Below are 21,660 nucleotides of genomic sequence, written 5' to 3' on the forward strand. Positions count from 1 at the left end.
AAACTTAGGAAAGAACAATAGTATCTCCATAAAACAGGGGCAGATAAGTACTGAAATTGTTTCTGTATAATTGTTTATTTGAGTTCAAATAGATATCTCTGTGTGTTTGACATGCTGGCTTGTTTGACATGCTGGCTTGTTTGACTTTTGTTTCTTTACTTTTTTCAGCAATTTCTATTCCCATGTTTTAATTATTTTACTCGAGCTCACTTCTATATTTTTTGCTCATCCTCTGCACACTCTGTGTTAGCTTCAATTGGATTGTACTACATGGCTACTCAAGTTTTAGTATCTATACTTAAGTTGTACATCTACAACACTAGGGTAACTGATGTCATAGTCTACCATTGTGGTAGCTAGGCCTGAGTCAAAATTATATGTTCAAAATGCTTTCAGGAATTTCTCAAAATTTCCACCCATTATGCTCTTTCAGTGTTCCTATTATGCTAGCATTATGTTCCTAAGTTTGCAACACTTGTTAGAATTATCTTGGAACATTTCAATCAGTGAATGTTCTATTAGAGTATTTCACTATAAAGTGACTGTTCTATTAGACAGTATCAATCTAAAGAAAGATCTATGTACAATGCAAATGCAATTGAGTGCTCTACTGCAGTTTCGACTGACTGCTCTATTAGGGAGTTTTCATGTAATTAAGCTCCATAGTTTGAAATACCCACCTAATATGCTAGCATTATGCTGGCACAGCCTATTATGCTTTTTATTATGCTGGCATATTTGATACAGACCTAGTGGTAGCTATACTAACTTGTATGTAATTGATTTTATAATATAATAGCTGTTCTAGTGTATGTGAACAGTACAAATCCTATTAATCCCAATGTCATACACAAATATGCAGATACTTCATGTGTGACAGCAACCAGTACAAATTACCAAAGATTTACAAATTTTCTACCTTTAGAACCTATAAGGTGATTTAGAATCACTAAAATAAATGAATTATAGCAATGAAATCACAGAGTATAACTATAATAAAATGTTGAAAATATATATACAAACATGTGCACAAAATATTTTATCCCTAAACTGTTATTTCTGCAAAAATGATTTTCATAACTGTCCTAATAAAAACTCAACAAAATAAAATGAAAATTACAAATGATAAAATTCTACAAAAGGTTAGAATAAAACTCATTTAACTGATCACACAGTACATCAAATCCTGCCCTCTCAGGTGGTTCATGTGGGAAGCAGGTCTTCATAATGGTGTACACACCAGTTGGACAGATCTCAGGTTGTTGGGGTATCATCCTGTCCTTCCCTTTGATAGCATTCTCAATTACCTGTTGATCAGACAGCTCATACAATGGCTGGTGTCTACACAGAGTGAATATCTCCCAAAGAGTAATACCATATGCCCACACATCTGTCTTGATTGAGAACTTTCCAAAGAAACACTCGTAAGCCATCCAACGAATTGGTAATACAATACGACCACCAACTTTGTAATAGTAGGCAGAATATAGGTTCTGACTCATACCAAAGTCAGCTATCTTCACAGTGTAGTCTACCCCAACTAAGATGTTTCTGGTAGCCAGGTCACGATGAATGAACTTGTGAGAAGAAAGATACTTCATGCCACTGGCTATCTGGAATGACATGTACACTAGGGCAGGAAGAGTGATCTCATCTGGACCAGGTAGCTTCTCTGTTTCTGATGTAAACTCAAACTGCTGCAGGTACTGGTTGAGGTCTCCATTCTCCATATACTCCATCATTATGAATGGTGTACCAGTAGTACAAATTCCCAACAGTCTAATAACATTATCATCCTTCAGTCGTGACATGAACTTGATCTCTTTCTCAAATGACTTTTGGACTTCATCAGTAGGATCAGCCTTCAGTGTTTTCACAGCCACCTTGATGGAAATACTGCTGTTGGTACTGTTGCCTATTCCAAGGTACTGGTGGCTAAGCCCAATAGTGTTAGCCAGTATGACTTCCCCAAATTGTCCAGTTCCTAATTGATGAAGAATTTCTATGTTCTTGTTAGACACAATAGGGGGACCTTCAGATTTGTCCAGTGGCATAGGGTCAGCATAGATTGAAGCATATGGACAAAGATGATCTGCCAATAAAGCACTATCATACGACGCACTACCCATAATGTCACTGGGATTAATGGCTTCACTATAAATCGGATCATCTTCATTTTCGTCAAACATTGTACTAGCCTCTGTGCGTTTAGGCAGGTCAGGGGCAGCATAAATATCCAATTCCATCTTTCGTTCATAGTCAGGATTTATAAGTGACAATGTTTGTTCTCTTGAGCGTACTTGCATTTCTGGTGAGCGTTGTGGTCTGTAGTTAAAGTCAATACTTGACCTCCTTCGTAGCTCGGTGCTCTTTCTCTTCTCTTTCTTTCCCCTTTTATTAGGAACAGCATATACCATTGTGGGTTTTTCATCACTGTTGGACTTTTGCTGAGTTTCACTTGGGTGATCATAGTAGTCTTCATTTTGTACAGATGAGGGATGCTGGACAGTGGAATAGTAAGGAACATCTCTACTAAGGTCTGTAGTTTGATCATAGATGTGGTAGGTCTTCCTTCTTCTCCACCACATGAACACTAGTATCACCACTACTATTATGACTGCTATTAATATGACGACTATGATGGGAGCCACTATAGCACCAATGTTAGTAGAGTCACTAGAGCTTGATATATTCATGGTATTAGAAGTTGTGGTGGGTAATTGAGTAACAGGAGTCATGGCAGTATCAGTAATAGTGGAAGTGTTGGTGATAGTACTACTAGCAGTAATAATAGCAGCAGTGTTAGCAATAGCAGTAGTAGTAGGAACAGTAGTAGTTGTAGTAGTAGTAGTAGTAGAAATAATACTAGCATTAGAACCTATAAAAACAACATTTAAATGGCACTCAATCTGTCTGTACAACTGTACATGTCTATTGTGATGGTTGAATCACAAACCAAATTAAAATGATATATTTACCATGAAAGAATAACAGCAGTATAGCTATATTTGCAGTGACAGAGGGTCACACCTGCATGGTGTACCCACAGGTTTGACTCCACACAACCAACTAACACTCCATCTTCTAAGACAAAGTGTCATGGCAAGCAACAAGAACCTGATACTCTAACAAAGCAGTCACTCTAATACAACAGTCAAGTAAAATCATCATGGTGGTCAAATTGAACAGTCATAATTCACAAATATTTTTCATTATAGCTAATTATCCAAACTAATGCATTAAAAATAAATAATCCTACAAGGTAGTGACATATGTGAGATGATTGTATACCCATAGCTATAAACTTACTTTGGTATTAAACTATACTAAAGTAAGATTGTTAGTTATGGTATACAATCATCTCGCTATAACTGACAACCAAAGTAGTTAAATAGCTAATCCACTAACATTTTATTATAACTATATAATAGCTATATATGACAAAACTTACACTAAACTAATGTATTAAAAATGATTAGTTTAAAATAGGGATCCGCATGCTAAAGGGATCTAATCCAAAACAGCCAAGCTGTAAAAAAAGTGTGCGGCCCTCAGAAAGGCTATGGTGAAAAAAGATGTGAAATCCAAGGTGGCGGCCAAGAAATGGCTGTGATGGTAGGTTAGTGGTAAAAATTTTAATAATGACAATTCAGGTGAATTTTTGTGCCGCTTCACAAAAATTCACCTGAATTGTCGTTATTAAAATTTTTACCACTAACCTACCATCACAGCCATTTCTTGGCCGCCACCTTGGATTTCACATCTTTTTTCACCATAGCCTTTCTGAGGGCCGCACACTTTTTTTACAGCTTGGCTGTTTTGGATTAGATTTCATTTCTTTTTGTATTTGTATACCCCAAAGCCGGCCTATGGCCAGCTTTGGGACTTTTTTAACCTATGCTTTTTTCTTTACTACAGGAAGAAGAAAAGATGAAGTAGATGTACTTTAAATATTTTATCAGTAAATGTACAAATTATATATACTGTATAATACATATGTGACCGGATTTGCAAAAAGGGGTCCAATTTGCCAATTTTGACAATTGATAACTTCAGATTGGAAAGAGCTATTGCCTTGATATTTGGGCAGTGGTGAGCACCACTATAGCTGAATACATGGTGAAATGTTCAGGTTAATATGTTACTTGAACACTGAGTTATGGTCTCCAACATTTACGGAATTGGATGTGTGTGGAAGACCCCTTTTCGCAAATCCGGTCACATATATTGATTACAGAAATCTCCATGGTGGTTTCTTTGTAACTGAACACTCTACAAGGTGACTTCTTCTAATTGCTCTCTCTACAGGGTGAATTGTTTGTAGCTGAACGATCTACAAGGTAACTTCTTCTAGCTGATCTCTCTACAGGGTGATGTGTTTGTAGCTGAATTTTGTATAGGTGATTTGTTTGCAGCTGAGCTCTTTACAGAATGGTTTCTTTGTAGCTGAACTCTCTAAAAGGTAACTTCTTCTAACTGATCTTTCTACAGGGCAATTTGTTTCTGGCAGAATTTTCTACAGGGTGATTTCTTTGCAGCTGAGCTCTTTACAGAATAGTTTCTTTGTAGCTGAACTCTCTACAGAGTGATTTGTTTGTAGCTGAAATCCCTACAAGGTAACTTCTTCTAGCTGATCTCTCTACAGGGTGATTTGTTTGTAGCTGAACTCTCTACAGGTGATTTGTTTGTAGCTGAACTCTCTACAGGTGATTTGTTTGTAGCTGAACTCTACAAGGCGATACTTCTAGGTGATCTCTCTACAGGATTCCTTGTTTCTAACTGAACTCTCAACAGGGTGATTTGTTCATAGCTGAACTTTCTACTGGGTGATTTGTTTGCAGCTGAACTCTCTAAATGGTGGTTTCTTTGTAGCTGAACTCTCTACAATGAGACTTCTTCTAGCTGAACTCTCTACAAGGTGACTTGTTTCTAGCTGATCTCTCTACAGGGTGACTTGTTTCTAGCTGAAGGTGATTTGTTTGTAGCTGAACTCTCTACATGGTGGTTTCGTTGTAGCTGAACTCTCTACAAGGTAACTTCTTCTAGCTGATCTTTTTCACTGCATATTTGTTTGTAGCTGAGTTCTCTACAGGGTGATTTGTTTGCAGCTGAACTCTCTACATGGGAGTTTCATTGTAGCTGAACTCTCTACAATGTGACTTCTTCTAGCTGAACTCTCTACAGGGTGACTTGTTTCTAGCTGAACTCTCTACAGGTGATTTGTTTGCAGCTGAACTCTCTACATGGTGGTTTCTTTGTACCTGAACTCTCTACAAGGTAACTTCTTCTAGCCGATCTTTCTACAAGGTGATTGAGTTTTTTGCAGCTGAACTCTTTACATGGTGGTTGCTTTGTAGCTGAACTCTCTAAAAGGTGACTTCTTCTAGCTGAACTCTCTACAGGATGATTTGTTTGCAGCTGGATTCTCTACGTGGTAGTTTCTTTGTAGCTGAACTCTCTACAATGTGACTTCTTCTAACTGAACTCTCTACAGGGTGACTTGTTTTTAGCTGATCTCTCTACAGGGTGACTTGTTTCTAGCTGAACTCTCTACAGGTGATTTGTTTGCAGCTGAACTCTCTACATGGTGGTTTCTTTGTAGCTGAACTCTCTACAAGGTAACTTCTTCTAGCTGATCTTTCTACAGGGTGATTTGTTTGTAGCTGAATTCTCTACAGGGTGATTTATTTGCAGCTTAACTCTCTACAAGGTGACTTCTTCTAGCTGAACTCTCTACAGAGTGATTGATTTTTTTTGCAGCTGAACTCTCTACATGGTGGTTTCTTTGTAACTTAACTCTCTACAGGGTGATTTGTTTGTAGCTGAACTCTCTACAGGGTGATCTGTTCATAGCTGAACTCCCTATAAGGTAACTTCTTCTAGCTAATCTTTCTACAGGGCGATTTGTTTGTAGCTGAGTTCTCTACAGGGTGATTTGTTTGCAGCTGAACTCTACATGGTAGCTTCTTTGTAGCTCTACAATGTTACTTCTTCTAGCTGAACTCTCTACAAGGTGACTTGTTTCTAGCTGATCTCTCTACAGGGTGACTTGTTTCTAGCTGAACTCTCTACAGGTGATTTGTTTGCAGCTGAACTCTCTACATGATTGTTTCTTTGTAGCTGAACTCTCTACAAGGTAATTTCTTCTAGCTGATCTCTCTACAGGCCGATTTGTTTGTAGCTGAACTCTCTACATGATGGTTTCTTTGTAGCTGAACTCTCTACAAGATGATTTCTTCTATAGCTGATCTTTCTACAGGGTGATTTGTTTGTAATTAAACTCTCTACACGATAGATCTTTGTAGCTGAACTCTCTACAAGGTGATTTCTTCTATAGCTGATCTTTCTACAGGGTGATTTGTTTGTACCTGAACTATCTACATGATGGTTTCTTTGTAGCTGAACTCTCTACAAGGTAACTTCTTCTAGCTGATCTCTCTACAGGACAATTTGTTTGTACCTGAACTCTCACATGATTGTTTCTTTGAAGCTGAACTCTCTACCAGGTGATTTCTTCTAGCTGATCTTTCTACAGGGTGATTTGTTTGTAGCAGAACTCTCTACAAGGAAACTTCTTCTAGCTGATCTCTCTACAGGGAGATTTGTTTGTAGCTGAACTCTCTATACATGATTTGTTTGCGGCTGAATTCTCTACATGATGGTTTCTTTGTAGCTGAACTCTCTACAAGGTAACTTCTTCTAGCTGATCTCTTTACAGGGTGAATTGTTTGTAGCAGAACGATCTACAAGGTAACTTCTTCTTACTTATCTCTCTACAGGGTGATTTGTTTGTAGCTGAACTTTTTACAAGGAAACCTCTTTTAACTGAGCTCTGTACAGGGTGAATTGTTTGTAGCTGAACTATCTACAAGGTAACTTCTTCTAGCTGATCTCTCTACAGGGTGATTTGTTTGTAGCTGAATTCTGTATAGGTGATTTGTTTGCAGCTGAGCTCTTTACAGAATGGTTTCTTTGTAGCTGAACTCTCTACAAGGCAACTTCTTCTAGCTGATGTATCTACAGGGTCACTAGTTTGTAGCTGAATTCTCTACATGGTGGTTTCTTTGTAACTGAAGTATCTACAAGGTGACATCTTCTAGCTGATCTTTCAACAGGGTGATTTGTTTGTATCTGAGCTCTCTACAAGAAATCTTCTTCTAACTGATGTTTTAACAGGGTGAATTGTTTGTAGCTGAACTCTCTACAGGGTGATTTGTTTGTAGCTGATCTCTATACAGGTTACTTATTTCTAACTGATCTCTTGAATTCTGTTCAGGGTGACTGCTCTATTAGGATGACTGCTCTATTAGAGTATCTCGATCTCGCACTTGCTACACCAAGTTGGATTTCGTGTTATAACTCCGTGGCTTTAAGTCTGATTCTTCTACACCATTGAAGAGCCTTTCTAAGATGATTACTCCATCTGTACAGCGATTTTGAAAGCATTACCCCAAGCGGTTTACCTGGTAGGCGTGGCAAGCATAATAATAATAATAATAATAAAATAAAAATATTAAAAATTAGCTAATCTCGATTGCGTAATTGTTACACACTGTTGATTTTTTCGCTGTATCTTCCTGGTTTTTAGCTCGATTTCTTTCAAACCGCAAAAGGTTTGAGGTTCAATAGTTAACCTATTCACCCACCGATTTTCAGCTTCTTCCCAAACGCGGTTTACCCTGTAGGCGTGACAACATATTGGTGTTATTTTTCGTGCATAATCGCTCATAGCTCTTTGTCTGTTTATGGTATCCCAGCCAAAGTTGGTACCGAGATGCGCCTTTATACCCCCCTTCTGTGTGCCAAATTTCAAGGCAATCGGATAACGCGTTCGAGTTTTATAGCAGATTTTGTAAGTGTGCGACAAGAAAAAGAAAAATAAGAAGAAAAAAAAAACGAAGAAACTCAGCCAATTTTTGAAGTCGCATATCTCGGGAACGCGCGAAGCGATTTCGCTCAAATTTGGAATGTAGAGTGCTGCAGTTGGGGGGCATGTCCACAGCAAAAATCGTCTTGTTTCATCAAGGAAGCACAGAGCTACGGAGGTGCGAAAATTGCGTTTTCTTTCTTCCTGTCAATATACTCACGGGTGTTACGCGCCAGCTTCTTGGGCCGCACGACACACTACCGTGTGTCTTGATATGACTAATACATGGAATGGACTGGAAATTGGACTTGCATCCAGATTGGGATACGCTGGTCTAAAACATGGATTTACCACAGTATAACATCCCAAAAACAAATTGCACAAAATAAACATCTTGCAGTAACCTTCAAATGCGATGAGAAATGCGATCACAAAACATGTTTGAGCTGATATTTAGCTCTGGGTTAACTAGTCTTTAATATAATAATGTGCCAGTGCAAGTGCCTGTGATAGTGAAGTTGTCTCTGTCAGTACTGTAAGCAAGTTAAAATAAACTTGCAGCCTGAATTATATTCGTAGTAGCCAGCACCTTGCCAGCTGTAACATGGTCTCTCCATGAAACCTATCCATCACTACCCATCAGTCCATCACCTGTAAAACGGAAGATCTGGACACTTGAAAATGAGAACAACTTGATAATCAGGATGTATTTGGTTGGTCCCAAGGTGTCCTTAATATAAAGGTTTCATTGTAAATTCAAGACTAGGTTTATTAAGCACAGGACCGACATGCTTTGAATTTGTGTTCAGAGGATTGTTTCAGGTCATTTTTATGTTTGATCAAATATTTTTCTTTCTAGCAGCTATACAGTAAGTTTTATGGCAAATAAAATTTTTTAGGCAAGTCCATTTGCAAGCCAGTTTTCCAATTTATTCCATGTTTGAGTCATGTCCTGCTAAAATGCAGTGAAACAAGAGACATGATTGCATATCATAGCTACAAATATATGCACTTTAGCGATGGACAAAAACTATAGTAATATGGATATAAATTGTCTCTCAATTATTATAACTGACATCCAAAATTTCTAAATGTTTCAGTTATTTTTGACCCATAACATAGTAGAGTGCATGTGTATTCTGCAATCAGTTTGACTGCAGAACAGTTGTGAAAAAATTGCATCAGACGTGCTTAACAAAAGGTGTGGCATTTTCCACAATACATATGTATTGATTTAGCTGCCACAATGGACAAAGCCACTGTATACTGTATAGCCTATCATAAGGTACTAATGTCCAAAAAGATTGAGAGCAAAGCTAGTCTGATTTCTGAAATTAATACAATAAAAGCCCATGCATTGCTAGCATGTCAAATATCACAACCACAAACAATAGCGTGCCCATATAGCTAGAATAGTCCAGTTTAGGGTGTCTGGTTATGGACATTGCTTAGTCGACTCACTGACTTTTAATGATATTACTAGACAGATGCTAACAGCATCATGCGGCAAGCCTGAGTGTGAATTCTTGAAGTGTTGACCGCAGTAAAGTTACAAAAATTTGCCTATATGAAACAAAATTCGTGCATAAATTAATTTAAAATTGTATTGGCACTTATAATTATGGTACAGATAGGCATGTATTTTTAAAACAGTAATTACAATACTGTAATTCACAGGTACAGTGAGTCAGGGCATATTCCCTGGCTACCCTTAGGGTAGGCGACTGTGACCAGCTCAACATCTTCTAAGGTTATCCAGTCTGACTCATGGTCATCATCCTCCGAGAAGCTTCTCCAGTGTCATTCATCTTCACCATCACTATAATTTATTGCATGTGTGCTACCTAATTTAATTCCTTCAGTTACAGAATGGGTCCATATTGTTGTCACTAGAACATAATTTTAGGTACATATTGCATTTTATACAGACATTCATGGAAACATGCACCGCACAGACAGAACATTTCGTAGCTTCTGAACTGAGCAGACTGTTATGAAACTCAGACATCGTTCTAATGATGGCATGCAGGATCAGTCATCAAAAGGAGCTTGACTTCATGATTGTATATGGAGAAGGTTGCGACACATCAGTTAACTTGTACGCTACTTCTTTTAAGTCTCCTCTGATCTGCTGTCATTCCCTATCCACTGAAATGAGAAATGGATTGAGTACAATAATTACACGTACGAGACAGAAATCTACTCGGATATAAACTTAGTGACACAAACCAACCATGCACATACCGAATATGACAAAGCAGTAATCTACGCCGTTAACCTGTCCGTGAAATGAACCAATACAAATTCCAAATATGGCAAAGCAGTAATCTGTGCGGTTAACTCCTCAATGAAATGAACCATTACACATACCATATATGGTAAAGCAGTAATCTATGTGGTTAACTCCTCCATGAATCGTAATTCATTGTAAATGTGTCCATTACACCGCTGACTCATTAGTGTGGGGCTCGCTCAGGCTCATTCCAATAAACATCATTTTAATTTTCTTTTTGAGTCCAGAAAAAGTTTTGCCAAAAGTTAAGACTTGTACCTCCACTCCCAGATAGACTGGGGGTCTGATAGTACAGGGTCAATTATGCTCAATTTTATAGGTTTTGTAAAGTGAACAATCTTGTGGTTTACTTCAAAATGTTTGCTATGGGATTCTCCAAAGTTTTTAGACTTAGTAATGCATAATTGTAAACAAGTATATGAGCTGTATGTCATCCCTCAAGTGAAGTACCAAGTTTGGTAGGAATCCGATGAGCATTCACAGAGTTATGATCGATTACTTGCGTAAAATAAGGTTGAAGGTCTATCACACCCACAGGGTAAATCCCTTGAGGGAATGAGCTGAAAATTGCTATGTAGATGGAGTAACTATAGTAGGAGTGCCTTTTTGTGGTTTGAAAAGGAATTCAGATAAAGGCCATGGAGTTGTGACACAAAACCCAATCTGTGTCACAATTACGCGATCAATTTTTATGAACAAAAAACTATTAGTTTTCATGCCTACCAGGCAAACCAATGAGCTGAAAATCAGTGTGTAGCTGGAATAATTATCATAGAAAGTCTTTGCAGTAGTACAGAAGAATTGGATTACAAACCACTGAGTTATGATTCAAAAGCCAACTACATGTAGCAAATGCGAGATCAAGATACTCTAATAGAACAGTCACCCTAACAGAGAATTCAGCTATGTTTATTATAACTTATTCCATTATAGAATTATATTACATTGCAAGTTATTCTGTAGGGAGTTCAGTTACAAACAGTAATCTCATAGACAATTTAGCTACAAGCAAGTCACCCTGTAGAGAGTTCAGCTACAACAAATCATTATGTAGAGAATTCAGCTACAAACAAGTCACTGTGAAGAGAGTTCAGCTACAAAGAAACTACCCGATAGAGAGTTCATCTATATAAACAAGTTAGCTACCCTATAGAGATCAGCTACAAACAAGTTACTTTATACAATGTTCAGCTACAAGTAAGTCACTCTGTAGAGTGTTCAGCTACAAACAAGTCACTCTGTAGTACAAACAAGTTACCGCATAGAGAGTTCAACAACCACCCTATAAAGAGTTCAAACAAGTTATAACTCTATAGAGAGATAAGCTAGAAACAAGAGAGAGCTCAGCTACATACTTAACAGATCACACTGTAGAGAGTTCAGCTAGAAACAAGTCACCCTGTAGAGAGATCAGCTAGAAGACATCACCTTGTAGAGAGTTCAGGTACAAACAAATCACCTTGCAGATAGTTCAGCTACAAACAAATCACTCTGTAGAGAGATCAGCTAGAAGAAGTCACCTTGTAGAGAGTTCAGTTACAAAGAAACCACCATGTAAAGAATTCAGCTGCATACAAATCACCCTGTAGACAGTTCAGCTATGAACAGATTACCCTGTAGAGAGTTCATCTAGAAACAATTCACCCTGTAGAGAGATCAGCTAGAAAAAGTCATCCTGTAGAGAGATCAGCTAGAAGAAGTTACCTTGTAGAGAGTTCAGCTACAAAGAAACCACCATGTAGATAGTTTAGCTGCAAACAAATCACCCTGTAGAAAGTTCAGCTACGAACAGATCACTCTGTACAGATCAGCAAGAAACAAGTCATCTTGTAGAGAGACCAGTTAGAAGAAGTCACTTTGTAGAGAGTTCAGCTACAAAAAAACCATCATGTATAGAGTTCAGCTGCAAACAAATCACCCTGTAGAAAGTTCAGCTATGAACAAATCACCCTGTAGAGAGATCAGCTAGAAGGATTACCTTGTAGAGAGTTCAGCTATGAATAATCACCCTGTAGTGGGTTCAGCTATAAACAATTCACCCTGTAGAGAGATCAGCTAGAAGAAGTCACCTTGTAGAGAGTTCAGCTACAAAGAAACCACCATGTAGAGAGTTCAGCTGCCAACAAATCAAATTGTAGAGAGTTCATCTACAAAAAAATCACCCTGTAGAGAGATCAGCTAGAGGAAGCCACCTTGTAGAGAGTTCAGTTACAAAGAAACCATCACATAAAGTTCAGCTGCAAACAAATCACCCTGTAGAGAGTTCAGCTATGAATAATCACCCTGTAGAGGGTTCAGCTACAAACAATTCACCCTGTATAGGGATCAGCTAGAAGAAGTCACCTTGTAGAGAGTTCAGCTGCAAAGAAACCACCATGTAGAGAGTTCAGCTGCAAACAAATCAAATTACAGAGAGTTCAGCTACAAACAAATCACCCTGTAGAGAGATCAGCTAAAGAAGTCACCTTGTAGAGAGTTCAGCTGCAAAGAAACCACCATGTAGAGAGTTCGGCTGCAAACAAATCAAATTGTAGAGTTCAGCTACAAACAAATTACCCTGTAGAGAGTTCAGCTACAAAAAGATCACCCTGTAGAGAGCTCAGCTAGAAGAAGTCACCTTGTAGAGAGTTTGGCTACAAAGAAACCATCATGTAGAGAGTTCAATCACCCAGTAGAGAGTTCAGCTACGAACAGATCACCCTGTAGAGAGTTCAGCTAGAAACATGTCACCCTGTAGAGAGATCTGCTACAAAGAAACCATCCAGTAGAGAGTTCAGCTACAAACAAGTTACCCTATAGAGAGATCAGCTAGAAACAAAAAATCTTGAAGAGAGTTCAGCTACAAATGAATCACCCTGTAGAGAGTTCAACTACAAACAGATAACCCTATAGAGAGTTCAGCTAGAAACTAGTCACCCTGTAGAGAGAATCCTGTAGAGAGTTCAGCTACACGCAAATCACCCTGTAGAGAGTTTAGCTACATTTCAAATCACCCAGCAGAGAGATCAGCTGCAAATAAGTTATCCTGTAGGAAATAATTGGCATGTAATACATATAATTATATATATATACAAGTGCACGAAAAATTTGGAGTTTTCAACTAGAGTAGGGACCATAGCACATCGATAAAAAGTACTGAAACAAGTTGGAGTCAGTATTTTTCCGGTACGATAATTGCTGTTAATCTTCGGTATCAGTATCAATATCGGTATTACTATATTGTAATAATTATATATACCAGGTAAGGATTGCTGCGTGTCTCTTCAGCACACTAGACTGACTGCTTGATTCTTTACTTTGGCACTTTTCATCAGTTTTCCGTCTCACTTCCTCATATATTTTAGAATGCTTTGTCTTCAGGTGGCTCATTAACTTTGAAGTAGCTATTTCCCCGGCTTCGCAACTTTAATACCCGGCTTTTCCGCCGACTCCTTGCAAATGGCCACGCGGTGAGATCCAGTCCTTTTCACGGCTTTCCTCCGTCTTTTCAAAGTAAAGCCATACTGCACTCTCCTTACTTTTCCCTTTTGCATTCACCGATTCTACAATTATAACATCCCGTGCCCAACCTCTTCTGTCACATCTTTATCCTCGTCTTCGAAATCCGATTCTGTATTAGACACCATTTTCAAGTGGCACGTGTCGTGGTGCAATCCATTAACTCAGTGCAACCTGTGAGGATACGCTAGCGCAATGGCATTGCATGCAGCAGGCAGTAACTGCAGTTATATACTAACTACCGTACCGAATCGAAGGATCATCGGCATATCAAGAGTCAGCGGTACTATCGGTATTTACTGGATTTGATGATTATATTGATGCAGCGATATTTATCAAAATACGTATATTTCAATACCGATATCGAGTCAACCACGGTATATCTACAATTACCGAATTATCAATATATTTTCGGTATACCGCACATCACTACTCAAGATACCATAACGGAAATGCACAGTAGGGATATCACACTTCTTATTGTCTTAATATCATGGACTACTCCAACTTGTTTCAGTACTTTTTATCGCTGTGCTATGGTCCCTACTCTAGTTGAAAATTCCAATTTTTTTCATGTACTTGTTTGTTAACTTTCTTTGTAAATAAGTTTATCATGACTGGTGAACCCACGCATAACACATCTGAAATGGCACCACGCGCCCCAGCTATATCAATTATTGCTGAAAAGTGAAGTATCCATTATGCTTGGTTGTCAGCTATGTTCAACCCGCTATACAGCATTTCGAATCAAGAACTGTTCAAAAAGCACCTCTACAATCAAAATAGCTACTATGGAAAATACGGACGTTTTCCGTTACGAAGGGAGGCCATCACGTGCTACCGCCAAATTGACACCTTTCGCTGTCAGCAAAGATGAATGGGACACAAAGGAGGACACTGGTAAGTACATGAAGAATGCATTGTACGTACCGCGGTATGCCAAAAGGCACCTGTCAGGCCGAAGTGACGTCGAACAGTGAACAAATCAAGCCCGTAGCCTTAGCCATTATCAAGTTACACTTGTCTGAAGGCATCAGTCAGTCAGTTACTTACTCAGTCAGTAGAAAATTCTGTCAAATAATTTTTTTTAAATTCCATAGCAACCTGTTGAAAGCGTTTCGGGCCGATCTGAAAGCTTGTTTGGGCTTAGTTTTACCTAACCAATACTGCCTCATCGTCGTCAGGGAAAATTGAGGCTGATTTTTGGGTGATATTATTTCGTGGGCCATGCCTACTCCTTTGTGGTCCCTACTATACAGTTACTATATATATACTGTATTATATATACATAATTTGTGTAATTACTGATAAAATCAGTAAAGTATTAAAAATCTGCTTTAAATCTTGATTATGATTATATTTTTCTCTTACTTCCTGTGGTAAAGAAAAAAGATAGGTTTAAAAAGCCCCAAAGCCAGCCACAGGCTGGCTTTGGGGTATCAAAACAGCCAAGCTGTAAAAAAAGAGTGCAGCCCCCAAAAAGGCTATGGTGAAAAAAGATGTGAAATCCAAGGTGATGGCCAAGAAATGGCTGTGATGGTAGGTTAATGGTAAAAATTTTAATAACAACAATTCAGGTGAATTTTGTGCCAAGATCAAGCAGCACCAAAATCACCTGAATTTTCGTTACTAAAAATTTTACCATTAACCTACCATCACAGCCATTTCTTGGCTGCCACCTTGGATTTCACATCTTTTTTCACCATAGCCTTTTTGGGGGGCGCACTCTTTTTTTACAGCTTGACTGTTTTGGATTAGATAGTAATCAGTATGATAGTAATCAGTATCAAACAGTATCATGAACCACGATAGTGGGTTCATAATAGGGATCGCAGTGAAATTTTTGAAAATCCTAATAGAGCAGTCACCTAAAACCAGCCTTAGAAAGCAGACTCGAGCACAAAACAACACTCAGATGGCTTATTATCAAACACTGAACTCAGAAAAATGGTGATATAGCAGTAAAAATGGTTTAGACGAAATTTAGAAACATTCAAAAATTGTAAATTTTACGCGAATTGTTCATATTAGGCCACTACAATGAGATGACTTGTTTCTCATCAACCGCCCGCACCAAAGTTTTCTTTTGCCCATGCGCACTCATTAGTGCACGAGATTGCAGCATAACTTTTTTGAGTATTGTGGTAGTGGGCTTATCACGTAGAAAAGCACTATTTCCATGGAAAACTACAACCCCATTGAGATACAGACACCGTTTATTAGTGTTTTTTTACTTCTGTGTTGATTAGAGTCCTTTCTGGAGCATCAAAAACCATCAAGGCATCAACATTGTGACTACAGTGTACAGTAGACTATACACTAGCATTGGTACCGTGACCTGCATGCCCTATGTGCATATCTAAGAGTCATAGTAGCTTTAGTGCATAAGACAGCCCCTCCCCCCTAATAAGACTGACCATCCTACACATGCTAACCCCGCTGCTGCATGTTTGCTGATGTTTGCTACTGCTCAGTGCTGCTGCTGCTGCTGCTGCTGCTGCTGCTGCTGCTGCTGCTGCTGCTGCTGCTGCTGCTGCTGCTGCTGCTGCTGCTGCTGCTGCTGCTGCTGCTGCTGCTGCTGCTGCTGCTGCTGCTGCTGCTGCTGCTGCTGCTGCTGCTGCTGCTGCTGCTGCTGCTGCTGCTGCTGCTGCTGCTGCTGCTGCTGCTGCTGCTGCTGCTGCTGCTGCTGCTGCTGCTGCTGCTGCTGCTGCTGCTGCTGCTGCTGCTGCTGCTGCTGCTGCTGCTGCTGCTGCTGCTGCTGCTGCTGCTGCTGCTGCTGCTGCTGCTGCTGCTGCTGCTGCTGCTGCTGCTGCTGCTGCTGCTGCTGCTGCTGCTGCTGCTGCTGCTGCTGCTGCTGCTGCTGCTGCTGCTGCTGCTGCTGCTGCTGCTGCTGCTGCTGCTGCTGCTGCTGCTGCTGCTGCTGCTGCTGCTGCTGCTGCTGCTGCTGCTGCTGCTGCTGCTGCTGCTGCTGCTGCTGCTGCTGCTGCTGCTGCTGCTGCTGCTGCTGCTGCTGCTGCTGCTGCTGCTGCTGCTGCTGCTGCTGCTGCTGCTGCTGCTGCTGCTGCTGCTGCTGCTGCTGCTGCTGCTGCTGCTGCTGTACTGTGGTATGGTACATGACCCCAAAACTGGTGGAGCTCTCGTAAAGGAAATGAAAGCTTTGTTACTGAAGTTGAAGCTTATGTGAACTTGGAGTTTTACCCTCAGTGTGCACCATTGCTTGGTGTGTACCTGCCAATTACCTAAAATAAAGGATTATTATATTGGTTTTGTACACATCTGCAATTTATAGCTATGGTTTGTGCAGTAATGAAATAATGAGATAACCCGCCCGCCCGCATGTGTTACTCTATGAGAAGTTGATGAGAAACAAGTTATCTCATTGTAGTGGCCTTATTCATATTATTATTTTGTTTCACTCGTGTACAGCCCAAGGCTCCCATTTTTTCGCGATAAAAACTACACAGCCTTACTAACTGAGTCCTTCCGCGTGTCCACGACCCATTAATTAACCCGTACTCCACAGATCGCTAACCGGCCTCCACCTCGCTAAATTTCTAAGTTATTCGCCATTGCCTACTGTTCCGTATACGGAAGAAGCCGTAGAAGAACAAAATTACGGGATCTTGTGTGCTCAGGGATGCGTATTGTTTGACTATAGTCTTTATAATGTTAATAGATGGCAGATTGAAGTTGTGCAGCACTCTTTTACCTTACAAGATCGCCATAATAGGGTCTCTAGTGAGCTGCCCGTCTTCGTTACGAGAAGTCGTTCAAGTGCACATGCAAGGCATCCAGTTTATTCTTCTTCTTAGCCATCACAGTGAGTGCTTTGTTTGTCCATTATAGATGGAAGATAAATGGTAGCGCTGATATCATGGCTGCTTTTCACAAGCAAAAATGGTTGGGTGGGGTATTTATTACAACCCTACCATATAAAAATATTTTGTGGTCTAACCACATATCATCAACAACCCTCCCATATGGTATCCATGTCATAAACAACTTACAGAGTGTGAAGCCTGACAGTCTTATATGGGAGGATTGTGTGCTACTGTGCTTATGTCACTGTAACTAACTACTGTGTACATATTCTAGCACACTCTCCGATCAGCTAGTGACATTGACAGTTGCAAACATTTAGCCATGACCACATGCATGCTAACCAGACTTTGCTGACTATACCTATGGTGTTCCACTTTGTGACACACTGTTGCTAGCAGGCTACACCTAGGCTTTCCAGGGCTAGTGCCCAGTCTAAGTCCTGGCAATTGGAACTCAATATGCCAGTTTAAAGTACTCTTGCATGTATGGGTAATGCCTGCCAAATCCCTGGTAATCATGTAAGACTGGCTACACTACTGGCCACTGGTAGAGAGACATTGTGATTTGTACATGCAGACACCGGCATAGGAAGACTTTTCGGCCAAGCCTAGCCATCTCCTATTTAGCTTGATTAATACCAACTCACAATGTTGCTGCTGTATTCAGCCCTGTTCATACGTGCATTTATACAAAGGTGTTGTAAAGCGTCATCACTACAATAATAACACTACAGCTACAATGTATAGCTATCTCTTCACTACCTATTCTGCTAGACAACTCTACACCTATAATGTACGTGTTTGATGTATGCATCGTTATATCACGTGAAAATTTATGAAAAAAAATTGGACTCTACAGGAATTATAACACTAACGGTTACCATTCTTATAACTTGTATCATAGAGTTTCATTCTTGTCCTTCTGTTAGAATAAACACCTAAGACATCTTGTTCTTCTTCAAGTCTCCTGTGCTGCCATCAGCACTGTCTCCTGTATGATAGGTGCACAATCAGTAATTCTTCTGACAGGTAGGTACATGTAGCTCATATAGCAGTGTGTTTTCAGCAATGGCACAAAATAGGACGATAATGGCTCAAATACTGAGTATAGACTAGGAATTAATGTATCCTGCCTTATATTTTGTGTGTGTACAAATGAATCAGGATGAAAATACAGTCTTTATCATAGATTACAAAATTAATATTATCTAATGAGTTAGCCTTTTAAACTAAGGAGTCTCTGTTAGCTTACTACACTAATGTGCCAATTAACTTATAATCCATAAATGGATTTGGAAAAAAGTACACAAACTAGACATATTAAAAATTTAAAATAAGAAATAGGGATCGCTGAAAAAAGCCACAAAACAAGAAGGGATTACTGGGGTGGTAATGTAAACCACAAATCTCTATTTTGACCCTCTATAACGCTGGGGTGGTAATGTAAACCACAAATCCCTATTTTGACTCTCTATAAATGCTCCATTTGAGTATAAAAGGTCAAAATAGGGATTTGTGGTTTACATTACCACCCCAGCGATCCCTTCTTGTTTTGTGGCTTTTTTCAGCGATCCCTATTTCTTATTTTAAATTTTTAATATGTCTAGTGGTAGTACTGTTTAAGTAGGGATCATCCCTAAGTGACACACGCCACCAATATTGCCGCTTTTATCTAGAGAAATATTATGCAAAAAAATCACCTTTACGTAATAATACCAGTCCATCTAACATGAAATACAGCAATGAAAACAAGAAAATACTTACTAGTGACCAGATAAAGATATTTTTTTAAACATTGGCAAACTCGTCTGCCTCACTGCCTGCCTCATTGCCTGACCACATTCGCAAACCTAGAGGCCAAATGAAGCAGCACATGGCCACCATTTTATGCCACAATAACAAACTGACTGGTGGGATGTGCTTTTGGGATTCCGACGAGTGTGTTCCCTCTGTGCCTTACCTTTCCTTTATCTTCAATCAGGTTGGTTGTCTTCTTCTTCAAGCATCGAAGTTATATCGAGGCATTATTTGTCTGTATCAACACTTTTCCCTGAGCAGCATATTTAGACGTCACAAAATTATTTCAGAAAGTGCTTACGCTGCTGATTTCCAGTCTATGTAGTCTAGTGTTGCACGTGATACTTTAAAGCTGTTGATACAGAGCTGCTAGGTTGTCACTTCGACTTTTGCCAACACCTGGATTGCAATTGACGAAGAGATTTGTTACTTATAATAGACGGACTGATACTCAATGGCTTTTTCCTCTGAACACACTTGGCGCCAAATGAGATCAATCTGCAAGTGATTGGATACTCTACTGAATGCTTGAGTGGATAGTTTCTGATGAGAAGATTTTATTACTTCATTCTGTTATTCGAGACAACTGAAAGGGTCTGTTTGTTCAAACAAGTTCGCAATCTGCAAGTTCGTGATTGGGATCCCATTCACAATAGGTTCACGACCACGCCCATCAATTAAAAATCTAGGCGGACTAATAACAATAGAGTATGGAGACCACACCTCTTAACAATCTAGCAACAAGATGACCTCGCTGCACACCCCTTGGCTGACTTGAGATATACTATAATACAACATGTCACTCTAATACAACAGTCACTCTAATACAACAGTTCATGTGTGATATTCTAATAGAACAGTCACACAGAGAGTAAACCATCATAAAGTTACATTTTAGCTAGCTATGCTGCTACAACAAAAAAACTAAACAAACTAGTAATTTAAAAAATTGTTATTTTAAAAATGAAGTAGGGACCTATATGCAATAAAAAGTAGTGAAACAAGAGATGAATGATGGTACTACAACATAGCTCAGTAAGAAGGTCCCTACTTTGGCACATTAGCTATAACAATTATTTTGTTCAATGCCACAGTAGGGACTTTCCCACTGAGCTATGCTGTAATACCATCATTCATCTCTTGTTTCACTACTTTTTGTTGTATATAGATCCCTACTTCATTTTTAAAATAACATTATTTTTAAATACTAGTTAGTTGTTATGCTAATTAAAATATAACCCACATCAATTATCGTCATTATGATCATCACCATAAGAGGGGGAATTATAGATTGGAAATGGCATTAAGCATTGTTCTAGCATAGAAGGTGCAACTATACACTACTATCACATTTGTGTTTAACAAATAGGTGTCTAGCACAATGCAGGTAATATGAGCTCAATAACCATGTGTGCCTAATAACTGGAGTCAATGGTAATGACAATTTGGTTACTTTGTCATTAAAAAATAATATTACCAGCATCACTTTCACTCCCACAGATTTCACATCTTTCTTACTTTTCAAACTTTCTTACGTTTGGGTAAATGTTCATTTATTGCACACAGTCATTATGCACTTACCACAAATGAACATTTCACTTAGAAATATATGTGCGCCATTACTAAGAGCCAGCATCATTCGCAAAGAATGAACCACCAAAATTTCATTGCTGATGTCAAGATTTATTCTGTATCGTCTGTCCTCTGTAGGAGCTCCAGAAGCATTTGTAAAATTTACTTCATTGTATGGTGTATTGGAGTTGTCATTAGACCAAAACAAGGACATATTGGGAACTAATATACTGTTGACAGGAGAGTTCCAAACAAACATGACGATTCTACGGACATTAATTTGTTGGTTAAATCTGAATATTATGGATACATTTCGAACTATTGAGGAAGTCCTGTTCCATATGAAGTAATTTGAAAGTTTTGATAAATCACTATAGTTTAAATCATCGACAGGTCCACGATTACAGTTCAATAGAGTAGACTCCACTCCACAGTTAATGGTCCTTTGTCCATCATCATCAGTACATCCATCATTATTGACTTGCAATTTGCCAAATACATCTGATCTTACTGTGGTATAAGACAATGGCACCAATCGGAGAGTACCTGTAATGCATCATGTGATTAATGTGGTAATTACACAAAGGATTTAAAAATCAAGCCCAATTTAAATCAGGTAGATTCAAATTTTTGGAGCCTTTAGTGGTTTTTAATCTTCATGTTGTTTTACAACAGAAGGTTTAGTAATTTCATCATGCACATGAAAGTTAAAATTGACTTTTGTCCCTGTTTCTTTGTTAAACCAGGCGCGCGCCCCGAAGGCCGGCTGTGGGCGCACGCCCCGAAAGGCCGGCTGTGGGCGCGCGCCCCGA

The 21,660-nt window shown here is 39.2% G+C and overlaps 1 protein-coding gene across 2 annotated transcripts; it reads right to left on the reverse strand.

Annotated features, from left to right (window-relative positions):
* Nucleotides 1-987: 987 nt before the first annotated feature.
* Nucleotides 988-21,077, reverse strand: LOC136267369 (class II receptor tyrosine kinase-like). 2 transcript variants are annotated; one of them, XM_066062486.1, is made up of 2 exons: nucleotides 20,858-21,077; nucleotides 988-2,878 (listed from the first exon to the last, which is right to left on the reverse strand). In XM_066062486.1, exons 1-2 carry the CDS (start codon nucleotides 21,060-21,062, stop codon nucleotides 1,134-1,136), a joined length of 1,950 nt encoding a protein of 649 aa, XP_065918558.1. In that variant the 5' UTR covers nucleotides 21,063-21,077; the 3' UTR covers nucleotides 988-1,133. The 2 variants fall into 2 exon arrangements, 1 of the variants encoding a protein (XP_065918558.1); XR_010706662.1 differs by lacking the exon at nucleotides 988-2,878 and adding an exon at nucleotides 18,176-18,470 and having other exon boundaries at nucleotides 20,858-20,956.
* Between the last annotated feature and the right edge of the window lie 583 nt (nucleotides 21,078-21,660).

Source organism: Dysidea avara, chromosome 9 (assembly GCF_963678975.1).
Source record: "Dysidea avara chromosome 9, odDysAvar1.4, whole genome shotgun sequence".
Taxonomy (NCBI): Eukaryota; Metazoa; Porifera; class Demospongiae; order Dictyoceratida; family Dysideidae; genus Dysidea; species Dysidea avara.